At 43.4% G+C, this 23,572-nt stretch overlaps 1 protein-coding gene across 1 annotated transcript in view; it reads left to right on the top strand.

The window, feature by feature from the left end:
• Nucleotides 1-23,572, top strand: part of LOC126092716 (orexin/Hypocretin receptor type 1-like) — a 116,148-nt gene that overhangs the window by 17,483 nt on the left and 75,093 nt on the right. The window contains exon 5 of the mRNA XM_049908439.1: nucleotides 8,944-9,229. Coding sequence (XP_049764396.1) covers nucleotides 8,944-9,229 — 286 coding nt within the window. The remainder of the gene's footprint in view (nucleotides 1-8,943; nucleotides 9,230-23,572) is intronic.

Raw genomic sequence — 23,572 nt, 5'->3', positions numbered from 1 at the left:
GGCAAGGGAACTTGCTGTTCCAACAGGACAATGCACGTCCGCATGTATCCCGTGCCACCCAACGTGCTCTAGAAGGTGTAAGTCAACTACCCTGGCCAGCAAGATCTCCGGATCTGTCCCCCATTGAGCATGTTTGGGACTGGATGAAGCGTCGTCTCACGCGGTCTGCACGTCCAGCACGAACGCTGGTCCAACTGAGGCGCCAGGTGGAAATGGCATGGCAAGCCGTTCCACAGGACTACATCCAGCATCTCTACGATCGTCTCCATGGGAGAATAGCAGCCTGCATTGCTGCGAAAGGTGGATATACACTGTACTAGTGCCGACATTGTGCATGCTCTGTTGCCTGTGTCTATGTGCCTGTGGTTCTGTCAGTGTGATCATGTGATGTATCTGACCCCAGGAATGTGTCAATAAAGTTTCCCCTTCCTGGGACAATGAATTCACGGTGTTCAATTTCCAGGAGTGTATATTCATATCGCTGGATTAAGAGTAACGCTTCTTACGTTACTTGTCTAAAGAAATATTTGTTTGGCTTATTATTTTGTAAGTTACACAGAAACACTCATTATCTGAAGCACCCTGTGTTCACATAACAGACAAGAGGCACAAAGTGAACAAACAGTGTAACGACAATTCTCTTAAGATAAACATGCTGTTCTTGGCAGATCAGTAGTGAAGTGTTTTGCGGAATTTAGCTAATTATAAAATCAAAAGATCTCGACGCGAATATATGGTGATTTTCCTGAACTGAAGTGGAAGTGCACCCTCAAACTTATGACCAGATGAGAGGAAACACATATTTCTAAAGGACAAATGAGTAATTGCAACCTTTTATTCATGTAAAAATTATGATCTGAATTCTGAATCAATATCGAATGTAGAAACGAGACGGTATCCTTCCAGAAAAAAATACACTGAGGATGTTTTTAATATAATATTATATTGCAGGAAGAAAAGAGTGTTTGATTAACAGCTTGCTAAAGCCCTCTGACCTCGAAATATTTTTTTTCTAAGTACAGCACTTTAATTGTGACATCAGTCAGCGACTAATGATTTCCGGCGTATAAAGTCAATCATTCCAACAGCCTCCTAACAGGAGGGCGGAAGAGTAGCCGTAAAAGATTGGATCTTCCTCTGACCTAAGACATGGGAAAGTCTCCTGAAGGGTGGAAGGATTACATTGATCAACGGCATGCCGATCGAGAAAGCAACTGAAAAAATGATGATTTCTTACATATCAAAACAATCATTGTTAGTTGCCGTTCGGTTCTCGAAGATTTGAACATTAAGTGGTGGATGACCATCAGAAAAAGACTGAAAAACCAACAAAAGGGTAACATTCTACGAGTATGGGAGTAAAATGTCAAACCTCTGAATGTGGTAGAGAAGCTAGACAGTCTGAAAAGGGAAACGCAAAAACTTAAAGTAGATGTAGTAACCACCAGTGAAGTGAAACGGAAAGAAGATAGAGATGTTTGATCTGATCAGTATAGGCAGCAGAATTCATTGTAAAGAGGAACTTGGAGCAGGAACTCAATCACCGTTAAAGGTTCTGTAACTGGGCTATTCTCATCAGAAATAAAGCTATGTTTGGAAAATGCAAAATAACTCAGGAAAATACCTATTGGATTACCTCATTGTGAGGAAAAAAGTTCCGAAATCAGTTATTCGACCAAAAGGTGTATCTAGTAGCAAATACAGACTCAGATCGCAATTTAGTAATGATGAAGAGCAAGATGAAGTTTAAGATAATTGTCAGGAAGAATCAACGTGGACAAAAGAGGGATACTAAAATAGTGAGGAGTGAGGAGTGATGATGTGCGTTTGACTTACTCTAAGGCTCTAGATACTACGATACTGAATACCGCTCCAAGGAGTTCAGCTGATGAGGAATGGATATCTCTAAAAAGAGCAGTCACAGAATTTGGGTATATAAAGATAGTTACAAGGAATGTAACGGTGGAGAAACCTTGGATAACACAAGAAATACTTCAACGGTCCAAAAAACGAGGAAGTACAAAAATGGCCAAGGAAATTCAGAAGTACGTCACTTAGGAATGAAATAAGTAGCAAGTGAAGGGAAGCAAATGCGAAATGGCTGCATGTAAAATGTGAAGAAATCGAAAAAGAAACGGTCACCAGGACTGATTCAGTATACAGAAAATTCAAAACAACGCTGGGGGAAATTAAAAGCAAGAGCGGCAACATTAAGAGTGCAAGGAGAATTACGCTGTTAAACGCAGAGGAGAAAGCAGATACGTGGAAAGAGTGCAGAAGAAATGGGAATCGATATGGAGGAAATAGGGAACCCAGTACTAGAGTCAGAGCTTAACAGACCTTTGGAAGACTGTGACATATAAGGCAGAAGGGATAGGTAATATTCCTTCAGAATTTCTAAGATCATTAGGGGAAATGGAAACCAAACGCCTATTCAGATTCGTGTGTACAACTTACGAGGCGTGGGACATATCAGCAGACTATCGGCAAAACATCATCCACAGAATCTCGAAGATAGCAAAAGCAGATAGGTGCAATGGCTCATGCATTCAAGTTGCTTACAAGAATCTACATCTATCTACATAGATCCTCGGCAAATCACATTTAAGTGCGTGGAAGAAGGTTCATCGAATACAGAATAATGCAAATGAAAACTGAGGATGCGACAGATGACGATCAGTTTGGCTTTGGAATTCGTGATAGCCGCATCAAAACAGTCAGAAGAATAACCACTAAAACAAGAAAAGTACACCCAACATGCAAGATTTAATGATTGTAATTGTATATATAAAGTTTTTATCAGTTGTTAGTGGTTTTTCGTACTAAACTTACTGCAAATAATTAAAGAGCATTTTTCACTGGACATATTTCACTTTTATTTATAAAGCATTTTCTGTGATCGTTCTGGAAATATGCCTACATGGTTTGGTATTTGGTTGGTCTCATCATTTGTGTGTTTTTTCTTTTCTGTTATGACTTTATGAATGTGGTAATTTTCTTGTGGGATAAAAAGGTGTTTTACATTGTTTATAATTAAAATTTCCATTTCTGTGTCTCTGATGGTAATTATGTATTGGTGTTGGTGGAAGTGTCCAGTGAAAGTTTGTCCTGTACTTTCAGGCTCTTACACGCTTTTTGCATCTTTGGTGAGTTATTTTTATGTTTTGTTTTCTGAAAGTATCAGATATTATAATATTATATGTGTGTACTTGTGGTTGTATGTCACTGTATTTTTTTTCCTTTGTCACATTATGTGTTCGTGTTCTTGTGTCTTGTATGTTTGTTTGCGTGGAAGTCTGTCCTTGTATTGCTGGAAGTTGGGTATTTGCTCTTTTCTCTTTTTATTTTTAGTCTTTGTGCAGCCTTGTTACAAAGTTTTCTTTTTTCTTCGTACCTATTGTTTGTGGCTATTTGTACTGTGGTATTCATTTATTCTTGGTATGTAACAAACTGATATAAGTACACTGTCTGGCACTGGATTAGATGGAGTGCACCCTGAATGTGATAGATGAACCAAGCAGTAAAATTGACCGGTTAAATGCAGACATAAAATGTGTGCATGAAAAAGAAAATTTTACAACAGAAAAGGACCAAACAGACAGTTAAATTTATGAACATAAGTATGAAGATTCAAAACAACAAACAAATATTCGGCATATATCGGCAACTCAAAACAACAGACGCAATAATACACCTGACATCAAGCCACACACACACTTACACAAACAAGCATGACGTGCTGCACAAACTAAACACAGTACCATTAGACGCAGATGTCTATCAAAAAGAAATACATACATAGTACAAATACTCACGAACAATGAATACAAAGGAAACTTAATAACAAAGCTGAACAATGAAATCAGCAAATGCCCAACTACCACCAACACAAGGATAGACTTCTACACAAAGTAACAAAACACAAGAGCAAATATTGCAACTGCTGAACACATGAAACTACACTACTACTCCTACTCGTATTTTGATGTTTTACGAAAGTGAGATGAAGTGGAATAAACACCAAAGCAGCATGAAAAGGATGATATAAAAAGCCAAGAATGAAAGTGCAACCAATTTGCTTTCAACCTTAACCTCCACCCACAATGAAGGAACAAACAATAGTTTGCAAGATATATAAACAAGGGGCAAAAACACCTTGCGTAATTGTGTGCCAATTTTGTCAGGTAATACTGTTTTTAGCCTACAGATACCAACATCTATAGGTATACTATGGCTCCATATTTCCAGAATGATTACAGAAGATGATTTATAAATAAAACAAATTGTGTCTGGTGAAAAGTATTCTTATTATTTTCAGTAAGCTTAAGACGTACGATTAGAAGACCAAGAACGAAGTGCTCGAATTACAGTGCCAATGATGTTGCTATCCTTAGTGAAAGTGAAGGTAAATTACAAAATCTATTGAATGGAATGAACAGCTTAATGAGTACGCAAAATGGAATGAGAGTAAACAGAGGAAAGACGAACCTAAAGAGAAGTAGCAGAAACGAGAATATTGAGAAACTTAACATCAAAATAGGTGATCATGAAGTGTACGAAGTTAAGGAATTCTCCTACCTTGGAAGCAAAACAACACATTACTGATGAAGGAAAGAGGACATAAAAAACAGTCAAGCACGGGCTAGGAGGTCACTCCTAGCAAAAATAAATCTATTAACATTAAACATAGGACTTAATTTGAGGAAGAAATTTCTGAGAATGTACATTTGGGGCACAGCACTGTATGGTAGTGAATCATTGATTGTGAGTAAACTGGAACAGAAGAGAATCGAAGCATTTGAGATGTTGTACAAACAGAATAATTGAGAATGAGATTTTCACTCTGCAGCGGAGTGTGCGCTGATATGAAACTTTCCTGGCATATTAAAACTGTGTGCCGGACCGAGACTCGAACTCGGGCCCTTTGGCTTTCGCGGGCAAGTGCTCTACCAACTGAGCTACCCAAGCACGACTCACGCCCCCTGCTCACAGCTTTACTTCTGCCAGTACCTCGTCTCCTACCTTCAAAACTTTACAGAAGCTCTCCTGCGAACCATGCACGTCTAGCACTCTTGAAAGAAAGGTTGGTAGAGCACTTGCCCGCGAAAGGCAAAGCTCCCGAGTTCGAGTCTTGGTCCGGCACAGAGTTATAATCTGCCAGGAAAGTTTCAAAACAGAATAATGTTGAAAATTAAGTGGGCGTACAAGATAAGGAATGAAGAGATTCCCTGCAGAATCGACGAAAAAAGGAACATACGGAAAACACTGAGAAGAAGAAGGGAGAGGATGATACGACATGTGCTACGATATGGGTGAATACTTTCCACAGAACTGGAGAGAGTTGTACAGAGTGAAACTGTAGGAGGGAAAAAAAAGTAAGCAATGGTGCATTCGACATATACGACTGTGTCTGTATACGTAATGGTTTTACTTTTAAATATAACTTCACTGATGGGATAAAAATCGTAGCACCAAGACATAGTCGCGCAATGTAGATGAAAGATGGTAGGCTTGCTTCAACGTTTGAAAGATGTCTATTCGAATTTCGCGCCGGTCGCATAAGAGTGGCGTAGCAGCGCGACTAAGTTGATGTAAACCATGTTTGATTTAAATACACGCTGTCGTGAGCGTTCGTTACATTTGGGATTGGATGTGGTGAGTTGATATTAGTCAAGAATGCTTCTAAGTCGACAAAGATGCCTTTATGAACACCTCCTAGAGCTTGAACGAGGTCGTGTAATAGGGCTACGATGAGCTCGGTGTTCCTTCTGCGATATTGTACAAAGACTTGGCACGAATGCAGCCAATGTACATGATTGCTGACAGCGGTGTCACGAGAATGTGCGATAGCAAGATAATCGGGCTCCGGACGACCACCTGGCACGAACAAGGAAGAAGACCACTGTGTTCGGCATATGGCTGTGGCGCATCGGACTGCATCTGCAGCAGCACTCTGAACAGTTGTTGGCACCACAGTAACATAACGAACTGTTACAAATCGGTCACTTCAAGGAGAGCCCGACGCCCTGTAGCGTGCATTCCACTGACCCCAAACCAAAGCCGTTTGCGACTTCAGTGGTGCCAAGCGAGAGCTCATTGGAGGGCAGGGTGGAGGTCTATTGCATTTCTGATGAAGGCTGGTTCTGCCTCGGTGCCAGTGCCGTGGGTTGGTTGGATGGAGGCCAGTTGAGGGCCTGTAAGCAACCTGTCTAGTTGCTAGACACACTGGACCTACACCTGGAGTTATGGCCGGGAGTACAATTTCGTATAACAGCAGGAGCACTCTCGTGTTTATCCTACGTACTCTGACTGCAAATTTTGCGTCAATCTAGTGATTCGACCTATTCTGCTGCCATTCATGAACAGCAGTCCCGGGGGTGTTTTGCAACACGATAACTTTGGCCCACACAACGCTGTTGTAACCCGACGTGCTCTACGGAGTGCCTTGTTGTCTTGGCCTGCTCGATCACCAGATCTCATTCCAATCGGGCACATCAGGGACACCATCGGACAACAACTCCAGTGACATCCACAAACAGCGTTAACCGTCCCTGTACTGACAGCCAAATGCAACAGGCATTGAACCCTATCCCACAACCTGGCATTCGATACCTATGCAACACAATGCAAGAACACGTTTGCATTCAATTCACTGGTAGCTACAATGCTTAATAACGTACCAACATTTCACATTTGCGCTGACGTATTTAGCGCTTCCGTGAACCTGTGATCTTGTAATTTTAGTCACTTACATATGTTACCTAGACAGATGTATTCCCGTAATTTCATTACTCTACATTAATTATTTTTTGGTGTTTTTTCTGTCTTTGTATACTGACTATTCGTACCGCTGACTGAGAATGGGCACTGATGACCCTACTACTGAATCTCTCTCTCTCTCTCTCTCTCTCTCTCTCTCTCTCTCTCTCTCTTCTCTCTCTCTCTCTTTCCAAGCTTTAATCCCGACTTGCCGGGTCTGCTGTTTTGCTACATCTCCTCCATTTCTCCCTGACGTTGAAATCTTTTGGTCTTAAGCCAACAACGTACATGTCTGCCCTGAAGTTGTCAGTCCATCTCTTTTCCGGTCTTCCTGGTGGTCTTGTTCCTCCTGGGTTGATGTGGAGCGCTGTTTTTGCAACTGAGTCGTCTTGCTTTCTCATGACGTGGCCGGACCAGCGGAGACGGGCTTCCGTCACTTTATCGGTGATCGGCGCTGCATTAAACCTTTGACTCAGTAGCATTCATTGCTGCTGGTCTTACCATGGTCTTATATACTTTTGCCTTTAGATACTGAGGCATCTTTTTTTCGCAGAGGACTCCAGTGACCTGTCTCCACTATTGAATATCCCAATATTAAATCCATCCATCCATTCATTCACCCAGCCATCCATCCATCCATCCATCCATTCTTAAAGGCATTTTGCGGAGTATAGACGTACACTACTGGCCATTAAAACTGCTACACCACGAAGATGACGTGCTACAGACGCGAAATTTAACCGATAGGAAGATGATGCTGTGTAATGCAAATGATTAGCTTTTGGCGCCGGTGGCGACACCTACAACTTGCTGATATAAGGAAAGTTTCCAACCGATTTCTCATACACAAACAGCAGTTGATCGGCGTTGCCTGGTGAAACGTTGTTGTGATGCCACGCGTAAGGAGGAGAAATGCGTGCCATCACGTTTCCGACTTTCATAAAGGTCGGATTGTAGCATATCGCGATTGCGGTTTATCGTATCGCGACATTGCTGCTCGCGTTAATCGCGACCCAATCACTGTCAGCAGAATATGGAATCGGTGGGTTCAGGACGGTAATACGGAACGCCGTGCCGGATCCCAACGGCCTCGTATCATTAGCAGTCGAGATGACAGGCATCTTATCCGCATGGCTCAAACGGATCGTGCAGCCACGACTCGATCCCTGAGTTTGCAACACAATAACCATCTGCACGAACAGTTCGACGATGTTTGCAGAAGCATGGACTATCAGTTCGGAGACCATAGCTGCGGTTACCCTTGACGCTGCATTACAGACAGGAGCGCCTGCGATGGTGTACTCAACGACGAACCTGCGTGCACGAATGGCAAAACGTCATTTTTTCGGATGAATCCAGGTCCTGTTCACAGCATCATAATGGTCGCATGCGTGTTTGGCGACATCGCGGTGAACGCACATTGGAAGCGTGTATTTGTCATCACCATACTGGCGTATCACCCGCCGTGATGGTATGGGGTACCACTGGTTACACGTCTCGGTCACCTCTTGTTCGCATTGACGGCACTTTGAACAGTGGACATTTCAGATGTGTTACGACCCGTGGCTCTACCCTTCATTCGATCCCTGCGAAACCCTACATTTCAGCAGGATAATGCACGACCGCATGTTGCAGGCCCTGTACGGGCCTTTCTGGATACAGAAAATGTTCGACTACTGCCCTGGCCAGCACATTCTCCAGATCTCTCACCAATTGAAAACGTCTGGTCAACGGTGTCCGAGCAATTGGCTCGTCACAATACGCCAGTCACTAGTCTTGATGAACTGTGGTATCGTGTTGAAGCTGCACGGGCAGCTGTACCTGTACAGGCCATCCAAGCTCTGACTCAATGCCGAAGCGTATCAAGGCCGTTATTACGGCCAGAGGTGGTTGTTCTGGGTACTGATTTATCGTGATCTCTGCACCCAAATTGTGTGAAAATGTAATCACATGTCGGTTCTAGAATAATATACTTGTCCAATGAATACCCGTTTATCATCTGCATTTCTTCTTTGTGTAGCAATTTTAATGGGCAGTAGTGTAGATGTAGATCAAGGTGGGTCCCATCCATCGTCTCTCTACACAGATATTTTCTGGATCGACCTCAGTGTTTGGGCTGAATGATTGTTTCATTTTCGAGCATCCAATCTGAACACCTGCTGAGAGCGAGTGGTCTGCGCGCAGACATCCCGGAGCTGGTGGTGCTGAGGGCCCGCGGCCGCGACTGGGACTCTGTGCTGCTGACGCAGTGCGAGAGCACCTGGAGCTACGACTCGGAGATGGTGTTCCACGGCGCCAAGAGCCTGCTGCTGTACACGCTGCCGCTGCTCTTCATGTCGGTCGCCTACTACCAGATCGTGCGCGTCCTCTGGCGCTCCGACACCATACCCGGACACGGCAGCAGCCGCAGCGGCGCGCTCAGCTCCAGCGCCAACGGCCGCGCCTACACCTCGTCCGGAAACTGCGGTACGTACGCCTCTGTCCTGCAAAGTATGTATAGGTGTTTCTCACAAAAAATTATATTACAACAAATAAGCCCTCGGTCACAAATATTAAGTCAAAATTGACCAGTTTTCGACGCTTCTATGACCGTCGTCTTCAGAATTAAACTAACTGTTCTAAAACATATTAGGTATATAATACATTAATAAAATTAAAGTTTGTACTGACTGGAAAGAGATGCAGTACTTACAAGTCACATTTAAAAAAAATCTAAGCCGGAAAGGCGACGTCATGAATAGTTGTAAATAAGATAGCGAGCCGCTAAGGGCTGCTCGTATTTGAGTGAAAAAGGGTTGCAAAAAGACTGAGGCGCCCACGTTTGAAAGTGTGGGCAAGTGAACATGGTGTTGCTACGAGCGCCATCTAGTAGCCGCAGAAACAACTAGGCTACTGTACATTCAAAATTAGACACATGAAATTGTGATGCAGCTGATTCAGGCATAACGTAAGCACTAATGATAATAGGATGAAGTTACATGTTTATCTGCTTTAAACAGAGGTACATTTTGTAACGTAAAAAAAAACGTCAGTTATGACATACAAGAAAACAGCAGCCGGCCGGTGTGGCCGTGCGGTCAAAGGCGCTTCAGTCTGGAACCGCGTGACCGCTACGGTCGCAGGTTCGAATCCTGCCTCGGGCATGGATGTGTGTGATGTCCTTAGGTTAGTTAGGTTTAATTAGTTCTAAGTTCTAGGGGACTGATGACCTCAGAAGTTAAGTCGCATAGTGCTCAGAGCCATTTGAACCATTTGAAAACAGCGAAGATGTAACAGGAAAACAACATTTCGGCAAACTGCATGAGGAAATCTGAATCAAAGATCAAGCAATGGCTTTATACAGTCGAAGAAGTTTTAATTTCGCAGCTGCAGCTGTTCGTTGAGAATGAGGCCATCATGACGAGAGAGATGTTTGAAAATCTCCAATTCCTCTAAAACGTCTAACCTACGCCCCTTCTTTTCGGTATGCAGTATATTATTGTCGCCTGTGGCTTTAGGCACGTGTCCAGTAATTAAAAGATGATCGGCAAAGGATGAATTTAGGGGACTGGTGTCGTTCTTTCTCAAAAGATGTTCTTTATATCTGATGGTGAAAGCACGTCCAGTTTACCCTATACAGGGTGAGTCACCTAACGTTACCGTTGGATATATTTCGTAAACCACATCAAATACTGACGAATCGATTCCACAGACCGAACGTGAGGAGAGAGGCTAGTGTAATTGGTTAATACAAACCATAAAAAATGCACGGGAGTATGTTTTTTAACACAAACCTACGTTTTTTTAAATGGAACCCCGTTAGTTTTGTTAGCACATCTGAACATATAAACAAATACGTAATCAGTGCCGTTTGTTGCATTGTAAAATGTTAATTACATCCGGAGATATTATAACCTAAAGTTGACGCTTGAGTACCACTCCTCCGCTGTTCGATCGTGTGTATCGGAGAGCACCGAATTACGTAGGGATCCAAAGGGAACGGTGATGGACCTTAGGTACAGAAGAGACTGGAACAGCACATTACGTCCACATGCTAACACCTTTTTATTGGTCTTTTTCACTGACGCACATGTACATTGCCATGAGGGGTGACGTACACGTACACACGTGGTTTCCGTTTTCAATTACGGAGTGGAATAGAGTGTGCCCCGACATGTCAGGCCAATAGATGTTCAATGTGGTGGCCATCATTTGCTGCACACAATTGCAATCTCTGGCGTAACGATCGAACAGCGGAGGAGTGGTACTCAAGCGTCAACTTTAGATTACAATATCTCCGGATGTAATTAACATTTTACAATGCAACAAACGGCACTGATTACGTATTTGTTTATATGTTCAGATGTGCTAACAAAACTAACGGGGTTCCATTTAAAAAAAGGTAGGTTTGTGTTAAAAAACATACTTCCGTGCATTTTTTATGGTTTGTATTAACCAGTTACACTAGCGCCTCTCCTCACGTTCGGTCTGTGGAATCGATTCGTCAGTATTTGATGTGGTTTACGAAATATATCCAGCGGTAATGTTAGGTGACTCACCCTGTATAATAGGAGGAGCAGGTATCACAGATGATCTTATAAACGCCAGAACTTACTGTAGGAGAGCGAATGGATTTCAAATTATGAATGAAGTTTCTCTTTGTTTCTTTTTGAGGTACCACGATTCATCTGGCTACTATTAATTTCCATACGAACAGTGAAATGTCTGTCATGGTGGTTTCACAAAGTCCGCCGTCTTTGGCACTCCCGGCGTGTCTCCTCCATCAACACAGCGTCACTATGGAATTCCCAGCCACGCGGCCCCGATGGACTACGTGGTCCGGCCGTTGTTCCTAACGAGCCACGGCTTGCCCAGCGGCCCGAGCGGTGGCCGCCAATTCTGAACTTAGGATATTTCCAGGGCGCCGCAACTCGCCCGTTACCTCACACACTTACCAGTATAACGGGCGCACATTCTGGCCCGGATGCAGGCACTAATTCGGTTTGGAAGCCTAACGTAAAGCCGTAAAGCCGTTGTATCCTCTCCTGAGGCAAATATTATAACTTGCGACCGAACCGCCGAATCTCTCCATCAGTAAATGGGGTATGTTCTCAACTGACTCGGTTGTTTTAACCCCCTCCACTGACAGAATGACCCGCTTCCTACTTCCGTATGTATAAAGCCAATACGGACTTGTAGCTGTCACGCCCTTGCGCTTACTGCTACGTATTTTAACTGTAAATAGCTCAGCCCCAATGGTATAGAGGCGGCTTCGACAACCATTCGTCGCGTTCTACTCCACAAACGGCGACGATATTCGCCTCTTCGCTGTTGCACAATCACTTTTGCGTGAGCACAGTTACGCACGTCCGCTCACGTCAACACTCCCCAGGCCATTCCATTGTTCAGTCCCTGTGTCTCCAGCTACCTCTAGCTACGCTCGTATCACCAAGAGTGGGGGCGTTCCCCTACCACTTTTTTACCGAAATCATTTAGTATTTAAGAATATTTATATTTACTACACTGGAGTCCATACCAGTCATAATAATTTACTACTAGCGTTTTACAACATTAAATTATACAGTAATAACTTATAATTACCAAGAAAAAGAATACATTTGACTCTGAGAGCTTAGTGCATTGTCTGACAGCGCTAATTCCCAGTTTCGCCAATAGATGGCATCAGGGTGCACTCCCTGGCAGTCTCACACAAGCGCGCCCGTTTCAGACGCGCGGGCTCCAAATTACTGTCAGCCCACCATCATTTCAGTTCCGTTACAAACTGCCTATGATGATCTCTGTATGGGACTGGGACGGAATTTACGCCAGAGCTGCTCCCTCACATCTTCTGTCGGAAACAAATCTGAGGATCTTACTGGCCATAAGAGTACCTCAACATCACGGAGACTACCGTTGTCACGTTGAAAAATGGTACCACTGTATTGTTCCGTGAGAGGTAACACTTAAGAACGCGAGATGTCAGTGACGCACCATCAGAGTCCCTCCAGTCACTACCGACCATGAAATTAAGTCATGCCCAATGGCTTTCCACACCATGACGCCGGGAATAACAATGCTACACCTCTCTAAAACATTGCAAGAACGTCATCTCTGTCCAGGTCACCGACGTAGTCACCGGCGATGGCCACCCAGGGAAGGGCGTTACCCCCATTCACTTCCGAACGCAATGCGACGTCATTAATCAGTAGTCCATGCTTGCCAGGTACGGTACCACTCTAAACGTAGCCGTTTCTGTTATGTCGTTAACAGCAGCCTACAAAAATGGGTCAAATGGCTCTGAGCACTATGGGACTCAACTTCTGAGGTCATCAGTCCCCTAGAACTTAGAACTACTTAAACCTAACTAACCTAAGGACATCACACACATCCATGCCCGAGGCAGGATTCGAAATTGCGACCGTAGCGGTCGCGCGGTTCCAGACTGTAGCGCCTAGAACCGCTCGGCCATTCCGGCCGGCTAACGGCAGCCTACGCATGAGACAGTATTTACCCAGCCTGGCTGTTGCTAATCTCCGTCCGATGCTGCGGGATGGCACAGACTGCTGCGGGGAGTCCAATAAGTGTTCTCGGATGGCAGATGTAAATGGGTTACGATGTCCTTGGTGCACAATACGGCGATCCCTAATTGTGGTGGTTATTCGTGGTGGACCGGAGCTTTCGCGATATTTATCCCTGCCCTCCATTCCCATGTAGTCCAACATTGGACCACTTGTCAGATCCGAATGCCTCGGAAATCTGAAAATTACGCGATTCGAACAGCCAGCCAAATGAAGACGAACAATGAGACCACTTTCAGTCTCCATCAGGTGGTTTCTCACACAAGTGTGTGTAAGCGTATTGTCATGTCTCTGGTTTAGTTGTGAAGTATCTTTGCGGGCAGCCGCGTCTGAAGTGAGTCGAGCGCGGGACACGGTACTGTTATGTTGTGTAGTGTGTAGCTCTGCATGTGAGAGGCTTTTTCTAATATTCAGGTTGAAGTGTTGCTATAAGTGCTGTTACAGTAAAGTGACCAAATATGGAAGGAATTCAGAGGAAAGTGCGTCAAGAAGTAATGAAAAAATGAGCAATGCCGTCGATGACGTATTTATGTTTCCTCTCGTTGCGTGTAGCACAGCATCGAACATCCGCGCCGTGTTCGGTCTCCCAGAATGAACCACTGTGAATCAGTAAAAATTAGTTACCATAAAAGTGTACAGTCAAGTGCCAGAGTCTTGTAGCGAGCGTGAGGACGTGCGTTCGATCATCGCGTTTCCGCATTATCAAAAATCAGCCGCGCCGCGACGGTTACGCGCACGCTATTACAAGTGAGAACTGAGAACTGAGAAATTAACTTTACCAACAGTGTTATATCATTACTAGTGACAAGAAGGACTATTACCAGGCATCTGTATGTGTGACGAGCGTAAGAACTTTCGTTCGATCATTCGGCTTCCGCATCATCAAACGCGTACGCTCGGCTAAATGATATTTTGTGGACTGTTAATCATCCATTAATTGGGATAACACTTCTGAATTGGAATGTAAACAGTGCAACATGCGATTTCCCTTTAATCGTCTCAGAATATAGTTGTTCATACCAGACGTCAAACAGTGTTGTGTTTTAACGTTGAGTGGTTCCCCTTATTCGCTTGCATATTTCGATAAATAATTTCAGGCAAGCCAACAGCAGTGTGGAGCAGAACAGTACGACCACCGCGGGATTACCAGGTACGTGGTGTGTACCCCCGTGTGTGTTACATGTGCTGCCTCTCCGTGTCCTTCACAGTGATCACTCAACATCTACAGCTGTTCATGCGACTTATAAACACTACCTGATAACAACAATGGTAACACACTCTTGTGGCCGTTCTGTCTATCACAGAGGATTTGCAAATCTAATCATTTGCATACCAGCCCGTGGGCGTACGTGTACGATGTTACACTGACATTCGGCGATGTCTTCTGCGTGCTTCACTTTTTTGACAGGCAGTGTATTATTAGTTTCAAGAGTAATGAGTGCTGTTGACAGGGGATGTGAAATTGACTCCATATTTTCAGATTTAGAGAAGGTTTTTGACATCGTGCCTCACAAGCGACTTCTGATCAAATTGCGTGCCTACGGACTACCGCCTCAGTTGTGCTACAGGATCCATGATTTCCTGTCAGAAAGGTAGCAGTTCATAGTAACTGACGAAAAAGCATCGAATAAGACAAAAGTAATATCTGGCGTTCCCCAGCGAAATGTTATAGGCCCTCTGCTGTTCCTGATCTACGTAAACAATTTAGGAGACAATCTGAGTAGCACTCTTGGATTGTTTGCAGAGGAATTTATCATTTACCGCCTTATAAAGTCATCAGATGATCAAAACAAATTGCAAAACGATTCAGACAAGATGTCTGTATGGTTCAAAAAGTGGCAACTGACTCTAAATAATGAAGTGTGAAGTCATTCACATTAATACGAAAAGGAATCCGCTAAATTTCGGTTACACAAGAAATCAACAAATTCTAAACTCTGTAAATTCAGATAAATAGTTAGGGATTACATTTACGAATAATTTAAGCTGGAACGATCACATAGATAATTTTTGGGTACAGCAAACCAAAGATTACGATTTATTGGCAGAACACTGAGAAAATGCAATGGCTCCACTAAAGAGACTGCCTACACTGCGCCTGTACGTTCTCTTCTGCAGTACTGCTACGTGATGTGAGATCCACATAAGATGAGATCGGCAGAGGATATCGAAAAATTTCAAAGAAGGGCAGCTCGTTTTGTACTATTGCGAAATAGGGGAGAGAGTGCCACATGGATATGATACGTGAATTGGCGTTTTCCATTGCGGCACGAGCTTCTCATCAATCACCAGCTTTCTCCTCAGAATGTGAAAATATTTTGTTGGCGCCCATCTACGTAGAGAGAAGTGACAATCTTAATAAAATAAGAGAAATAAAGGCTCCCGCAGAAAGATTTAAGAGCTTGTTCCTTCCCTGCACTGTTTGAGAGTGGAACGGTGGAGAAATAGCTTGAAGGTGGTTCGCTGAATCTACTGCCACGCTCTTAATTGTCAGTTGCAAAGTAATCTTGTAGATGCAGATGTGGTCTGCATCACAGCAACTCAATTGAATGAAAAATTATGTTTGAAAATGAGCTGAAATTCTAAACTGGCCAGCAATACTAAACATGAGATGAAGTCATATAAAGTTTTCATTAAATTTCGAACTAATCAATCTGCTACCATCCGCTTCACGCGGATACATTTTTCCCAACAGTCAATGACTGCAGAGACCGTGGTTGTACAAGTCTGCGATTCGGTTTTGGAAATGCGTGCTACGCTTCGGTTTCTTCATCCGAGGAAAGAGAAAGCAGTCACTGGGTGCCATGTCAGGTGATTACTGGAGTGAGAATCAGCTAGAACGGTTCCACGGGGCAAAATTACCCCCTTGGCCAGCTTCCAGCAACGCTTCTTCTTGACAGCCTCCAGGAACCTCGCTAGAAGATTTCGGTAGCATACCCCTGCGACGATTTATTCCTCGAGGGTAATCTGTTAGCGCTCACTTTGGAAGTCCCAAAACACACATCGCCTTTCCCAATGATGAGTATTCGCATTTTTCGGAGGAGGTGATTTCTATATGTTTCCAGTGCTTGTTATGTTTATCTTAGTCATAGTGACACACTCAGAACTCTCCCTCGGTGATCAGCCGGTTATAGAAGTGACCTGTACTTGCTTATCGCTGCTGAAACGTTTCTGCTGCTGTCTTTCTTGGTTCATCAGGCTTCTTAAATGGTTGTGAGCAGTCGCGAGACCCAGTGGGCAGCGACCTTCATCATGACCAAAACATCGTGCAAGGTACTGACAGAAGATCTATGACTGATTTTCACTTTTCTCATTATCGCTCCAATTGTGATACGCCGGTCTTCGAGAAGCAGAGTCTTTCCTTCTCTTGCGATTCTCGGTTCTTCATAGACAGATGCTCTGACACTTTGTTCTCCTTCATTCAGACTCGTTTGACAACAATGGAAGGGTCTCTCCCTCTTCCACTGTGCAATATTATGGTGCATTATTATCGTACACTTCGACCAACTCATCATGGATTGTTATAGCGTTGTTCTCTTCAAGAGCAGAAAACTTGTTTCCACACAATAGTCTGCCAATAGGCCGCGTTATTTCCTTTTGGATCCTCTAGCGGCGTACTGTGATCTGCCAATATACTAAAAGTTAATTACTTAACATCATTTCTTTCCAGATGATAAATAAAACTATAATTGCGTCTCGTAAACTATTTTAATCAAATAGCCTGGTGGAAATAATATCTTTCCTTGGATGTATTGAAGATATGGTGCACACCTAAAATAAAGCAGTCCACAAAAAAGCGATCATAAATTCGCTCTAGTATGACAAGTAAACGAATTCTGTTGATAGGAGCTGAGCACAGTTCTGCGTCAGATTACTTTGTTCATTGGTATAAATCTCCATAAATTTTATTTTCGAGAGATGACATTAATTTATCTGACATACGTCCAGTTGCTGGGGAGTTGGTCATCTTTGTTTCTAATTCATGTGAAATTACTACACCACCTTGGTTTACTCATTTAGAACCGCAAGGTGCGATCTGCGATAACAGATTAGTGAAGATAGACTTCTTTGCCTATGTCGCTAATAACCTTTATTCTCTATTACCGGATTCTGTAATCAATGTAACCACCTTCATATCTGGAAAGCACACTACTGGCCATTAATATTGCTACACCAAGAAGATACGCCTCGACATTGAGTCAAACAGAGCTTGGATGGCCTGTACAGGTACTGCTGCCCATGCAGCTTCAACACGATACCACAGTTCATCAAGAGTAGTGACTGGCGTATTGTGACGAGCCAGTTGCTCGGACACCTTTGACCAGACGTTTTCAATTGGTGAGAGATCTGGAGAATGTGCTGGCCAGGGCAGTAGTCGAACATTTTCTGTATTCAGAAAGGCCCGTACAGGGCCTGCAACATGCAGTCGTGCATTATCCTGCTGAAATATAGGGTTTCGCAGAAGTCGAATGAACGGTAGAGCAACGGGTCGTAACACATCTGAAATGTCACGTCCACTGTTCAAAGTGCCGTCAATGCGGACAAGAGGTGACCGAGACGTGTAACCAATGGCACCCCATACCATCACGCCGGGTGATACGCCACTATGGCGATGACGAATACACGCTTCCAATGTGCGTTCTCCGCGATGTCGCCAAACACGGATGCGACCATCATGATGCTGTAAACAGAACCTGGATTCATCCGAAAAAATGTCGTTTTGCCATTCGTGCACCCAGGTTCCTCGTTGAGTACACCATCGCAGGCGCTCCTGTCTGTAATGCAGCGTCAAGGGAACCGCAGCTATAGTCTCCGAGCTGATAGTCCATGTTGCTGCAATTGTCGTCAAACTGTTCATGCAGAAGGTTGTTGTCTTGCAAACGTCCCCATCTGCTGACTCAGGGATCGAGACGTGGCTGCACAATCCGTTGCAGCCATGCGGATAAGATGCCTGTCATCTCGACTGCTAGTGATACGAGGCCGTTGGGATCCAGCATGGCGTTCCGTATTACCCTCCTGAACCCACCGATTCAGTATTCTGCTTACAGTCATTGGATCTCCACTAACGCGAGCAGCAATGTCGCGATACGATAAACCGCAATCTCGATAGGCTACAATCCGACCTTTATCAAAGTCGGAAACGTGATGGTACGCATTTCTCCTCTTTACACGAGGCATCGCAACAACATCTCACCAGGCAACGCCGGTCAACTGCTGTTTGTGTATGAGAAATCGGTTGGAAACTTTCCTCCTGTCAGCACGTTGTAGGTGTCGCCGCCGGCGCCAATCTTGTGTGAATGCTCTGAAAAGCTAATAATTTGCATATCACAGCATCTTCTTCCTGTCGGTTAAATTTCGCGTGTGTAGCACGTCATCTTCGTGGTGTAGCAATTTTAATGGCCAGTAGTGTATTTATACAGTGTAACCATATACAATGCAGTTGTAATACACAGTACCAGATAAAATATAAAAAATACAGAAATACAACATACCTCGAAAGACAGGTTGTTGCATATTTCTTGAAATGGCAGTAAAAGTACTCTCTCTCATGAATTGGCAGGTCCTTGACAGAATAGAAGATTGATGCATAGGCATGTCAAAATTAAAACAACTGCATACACAGAATGAGATTTTCACTCTGCAGCGGAGTGTGCGCTGATATGAAACTTCCTGGCAGATTAAAACTGTGTGCCCGACCGAGACTCGAACTGGGGACCTTTGCCTTTCGCGGGCAAGTGCTCTACCAACTGAGCTACCGAAGCACGACGCACGCCCGGTACTCACAGCTTTACTTCTGCCAGTATCCGTCTCCTACCTTCCAAACTTTACAGAAGCTCTCCTGCGAACCTGCAGAACTAGCACTCCTGAAAGAAAGGATACTGCGGAGACATGGCTTAGCCACAGCCTGGGGGATGTTTCCAGAATGAGATTTTCACTCTGCAGCGGAGTGTGCGCTGATATGAAACTTGCTGGCAGATTGTGAGGACGGGTTGTGAGGACGGGTTGCGAGTCGTACGTGTGTACCTCAGATTGTCGAGTACTTGCCCGCGAAAGGCAAAGGTCCCGAGTTCGAGTCTCGGTCGGGCACACAGTTTTAATCTGCCAGGAAGTTTCACAACTGTATACACAGTTTGTCACCAAATGCATCGTCTCATGCGACTCACAACAGAGCACATCATTGCAGCCAGCGTGCTGCTAGACAGACAGGTGTGGCCAGTAAGGGATATGGGTCGTTTCACGCTTGTCCTGCTGCCGTGCAAACGGCGCCGCTGCGCGGTTGTCGGAAAATATGTTTCATACTTGCCCGGCGCCGGCTGACCGGCACACGGCTGCCGTGCTGCTACTATGGGAAGCCGGCAGCTCCCCCTGGAAGAGGCAATTGTCGGAGGCGGCGAACGAAGCGGACCAGTGGAATAGCGGCTACGGGACATTGTTGGCATTCTCATGTGGTGGTAGTTGACGTTTATTGTTGTAATCTCTAATGCTTTCGTATTCCTCCGTGTGAAATTATTCTTGTTCTTGGCTGTGTTTATCAGGACAGACGTTGAAACATTTTAGAAACCAGCATTACTTAAACACAGGGGCGGCTGCTGCATAGGTTTGCAGGTTTGTTCAACTTTGTTTGCCTTCTGAGCCTTCTATACTAGTGGAGAAGTAACGCGCCGTTTATCTCTTTTGAAATGCCCGGGCTTCCAACCCCGAACGCAGTGGAGTTGGACGGAATGTGCCGACGGCGACAGCGGGTTGCACAGTAGCTGCAAACGAGGACTTGGGTGTCTCAGAGGGGGTGCGGGATGCGGGGGCAACGCTTGGCAACACTGTACTCGTACGCGGGCCTTGTGTATATAAACACCTCACCCGGGCCACCCTGCCAGCCGCAGGAACAGGGTCCGAACTCTTCCTAAGGGGAATGGAACTATCGGATCTTCGAACAAAGCGGGGTTCTCGCGCCACCTTACCAGTTCAGGTATAGCTCCGAGCGAACTATTTCCTGTGCGTTGTTAGTTATTTTAGCGTGTGCTACAGTGAATTTTAGGCTCAAGTGACAAGTGAATATGTGAAATAATGAATCAGGTAATTTCATTGCTCTCTGAACCATTCAGTTCACGGAAGTTTGAAGAAAAATTAGAAATCAAGAGGCTAGGTAGGCCGACTCTTGCTTTAACAACTTCGCAGACCGTTAAAACGAGAAGTCGCCAGTTCAATGAAGGAAAGAAGAATAGAGTTCCTGTACAAGTGATTACCACCACATCCAAATTCAGAGATAAGATCGGTGTTAACATCAGTCCTGCTGAAAAAGTTTACTAAGGCATGCCTACCACTTTTTGAGTACATAGAGATGCAGATAATTTTAATTCCTTTTACTCTGCAAAAGTAATACTTTTTTCTGTGTACACATTTTCGTTTTATTATGAGTAGATGCAGGAGTGACATGAGCAAGTGGTCTGTTTATACCAGGCATTACAAAAACCCTTTAGTTGATATTTTCCTTCGTGAGCAAAGTGCACCACCATCTTCTTTGCTCACGAACCGCCACTGCTCAAACATGACCCTGTTGAACTTGAATTGGTGCCTTGAAACAAAAACCGATCGGCACACGTCGGTTTTCAATAGAATGATTCCTTAGAGACTTTTGACGACGATGAAGTAGTGAAATTCCAGCTGAGGGTGTTACAGACCGGTTCTGGAACTAAGAAACACAAAGAGGCCAGTAAATGCAAGTGTGGCTACTAATCCTAGCACATCCCATGGGCACCATATAGTTCACATCATTGATGGTTATACTGTCTGTGTTTATACATTGTCTGTATCTTCACAATGTAATGTCTATAAGACACACAGTTGCGCTAAAATAACGATATAATATTTGTCTCCTTATGCGGGAACCACGAATCGTGGAGCATAAGGATTGTTGTTAAGTGACATATGGAAGTCTAGATCGGTCCCGGAGGCGTGATCGGATAGCCGAAGTACTTAAGGCGACCTGCTCGCGACAAGCGGGAAATCCGGCTTCGAGTCTCGGTTCGGTACAAATTTTTATGTATGACAGACAGCTGACGTCAATATATAGTCCCAAAATACGAATCTGTTTCGTATTACCCTACATCCCGCTACCAAGACTGCACAGGGAAATTTTGTACCTCCCCCACTGCCTCAGACCACTCCCAAACCTCGTCACTTAATTCATTCAATTTCTAAATTAAATATTTATAGTTCCTACACGCCGTTTTGCAGTTGTGATTTTTACCTATAGCAATATTCTATTTCAATACATTCGTCTTTGGTTCTCAAATACTTATCAAATTCGTAATACCACGTAATATATATTAAAGTCCTTTGAAACAGGAATAGAAATTACGACAAAATTAAAGAAGTTTCATTTTCTCTGACTGTGTACGCCGATGTTTGTAATAGTTGGATACATTCTCTGAAGAATGTGTTAGCTTTTGACTGAATCCTTTATTCTTACATGCAAATCTTCAAACGTTTGCGTACTCATACTAGAAGAGTTGAAAGATTAGTGGTCATTTTTTTTCCAGTCCTCAAAAATTATAAAGGCTGCTCAGCATGGTAGCTTCTGAGTGGATGAAGCCATTGCATCCTAGCTCTTCCTTTTTTCAGGCAACTATGAGAGAAGACGCACGTAGTTTTTGCGATCCATTTGTTTGGTCCTGTGTCAAGCCGTAGGAACAACTGTCGTACGGCTGTCGCTACAGCCTGTCAGGTACTGTCGGCACACGCTAACGCCGCGCCGTTTCACGGCAATCGTGTTAATGTGGGAAGCGCCTACCCGGAAACTGTGCATGCATCCGGCGCTGTTTCCACGGCAGCCGGGCGTAATGTGCAACGTTCCTAAATATTGACCATTGTACTGAGACGTGTCGCTAGTATAACATGTATATTGTTTCTTGAAATAATTTTATGTGATTACATTACAGTCTGCTAGTTGAAACGTAGGCTAAAATGATTCCAAACACAATTTACAAAATTATTGGTTATAATTAATTAAGGTAAACTCTAAAAATTATTTTATAGCATCAATTATTGAGTGCACCTACGTAAAAGCTGAATACATATTCAGTGCAGATACCGCAAATTGATATACAATAGATTATGTAACACAGGATTTAACAGTTTACAAAAAACACAAACACATGTACAAAGCCGTTAAAGTATTTAAAACATTTTTAAAAATTTTTACAAGTCTTAAAAAAGCAGGATACAGATTACAATCTGGGCTTCTACAATATCATTAAAGTAGCAGCGTAATTTGCAGTTCCATCCACCTCCGCATCTTTAAAAAATTTAAAAACTATTTTTTTAGATTTGTTGTTTTCATTAATACTAGGGTACTATATGAGTACATTGTTGTTACTTTGGTCATAATCACAGCTTACACTGCTACTAAAATGTCATGCCAGAACCCCAGATTACCGAAATAATTTTATGTGAGCCGTGCTAATAATTTATTTCAGTATTTTATAATAAATTTTTTTACAACGTCACAGCCTGTACTATTATTTTAATGACACTGTAAAATCCGTACTTTTTTAAAATTTGTAAATCTTTTTTAAATTTTTAAAATATTTTAATGGTTTGTACGTGTGTGTGTGGTTTCTGTAAACTGTTAAATCCTGTGTCAAGTAATCATTGTATATCAGTTTGCGGTAACTCACCGAATATTCATTCGCCTTTTACGTAGATACGTGGCGTAATTGGTGCTATAAGAATAATTTTTAGAGACTACCTTAATTAATTATGGCCTATAATTTTGTAAATACGTGTTTAGATTCATTTTAGTCCACGTTTTGGCCAGCACATGATATCCAGCCAGCACAGATATCTGTATGCACTGTAACTGTTCGTTACAGATTTTTGACATGGTCTTCACATCTTCGGAAATACCATTTTTGACTACATTACCGTGATTTGAAACTGAGTCTCGGCCCGAAACTAGTCATCGAGTGAATAAAAAGCGTAAAATTTGTAACTTTGGACTGGCTTTTCGTTGTACTGAGAATTTAGTGTTATGCATTTGTATAGTTCATTAAAGATGTTCTATGACATTATGGTAACGACATCAAAGAAATAAAAAATGCATTATAATTGGCATATCGCCATACACAGTTACAGAATTACTTTACTGGTAGCATTGTATCATAACTATATCATCATACTCACTATGTAACAGAGTATCTGTTAGTCGTATGACTCATGTGCCACAGAAACCTCAGAAAAGTTTTGACAAATCTTCT

This window comes from Schistocerca cancellata, chromosome 7, assembly GCF_023864275.1.
Source record: "Schistocerca cancellata isolate TAMUIC-IGC-003103 chromosome 7, iqSchCanc2.1, whole genome shotgun sequence".
Classification (NCBI taxonomy): Eukaryota; Metazoa; Arthropoda; class Insecta; order Orthoptera; family Acrididae; genus Schistocerca; species Schistocerca cancellata.
The sequence above is the reverse complement of the archived record's forward strand: the minus strand, read 5'-3'. Positions and strand labels throughout refer to the sequence as shown.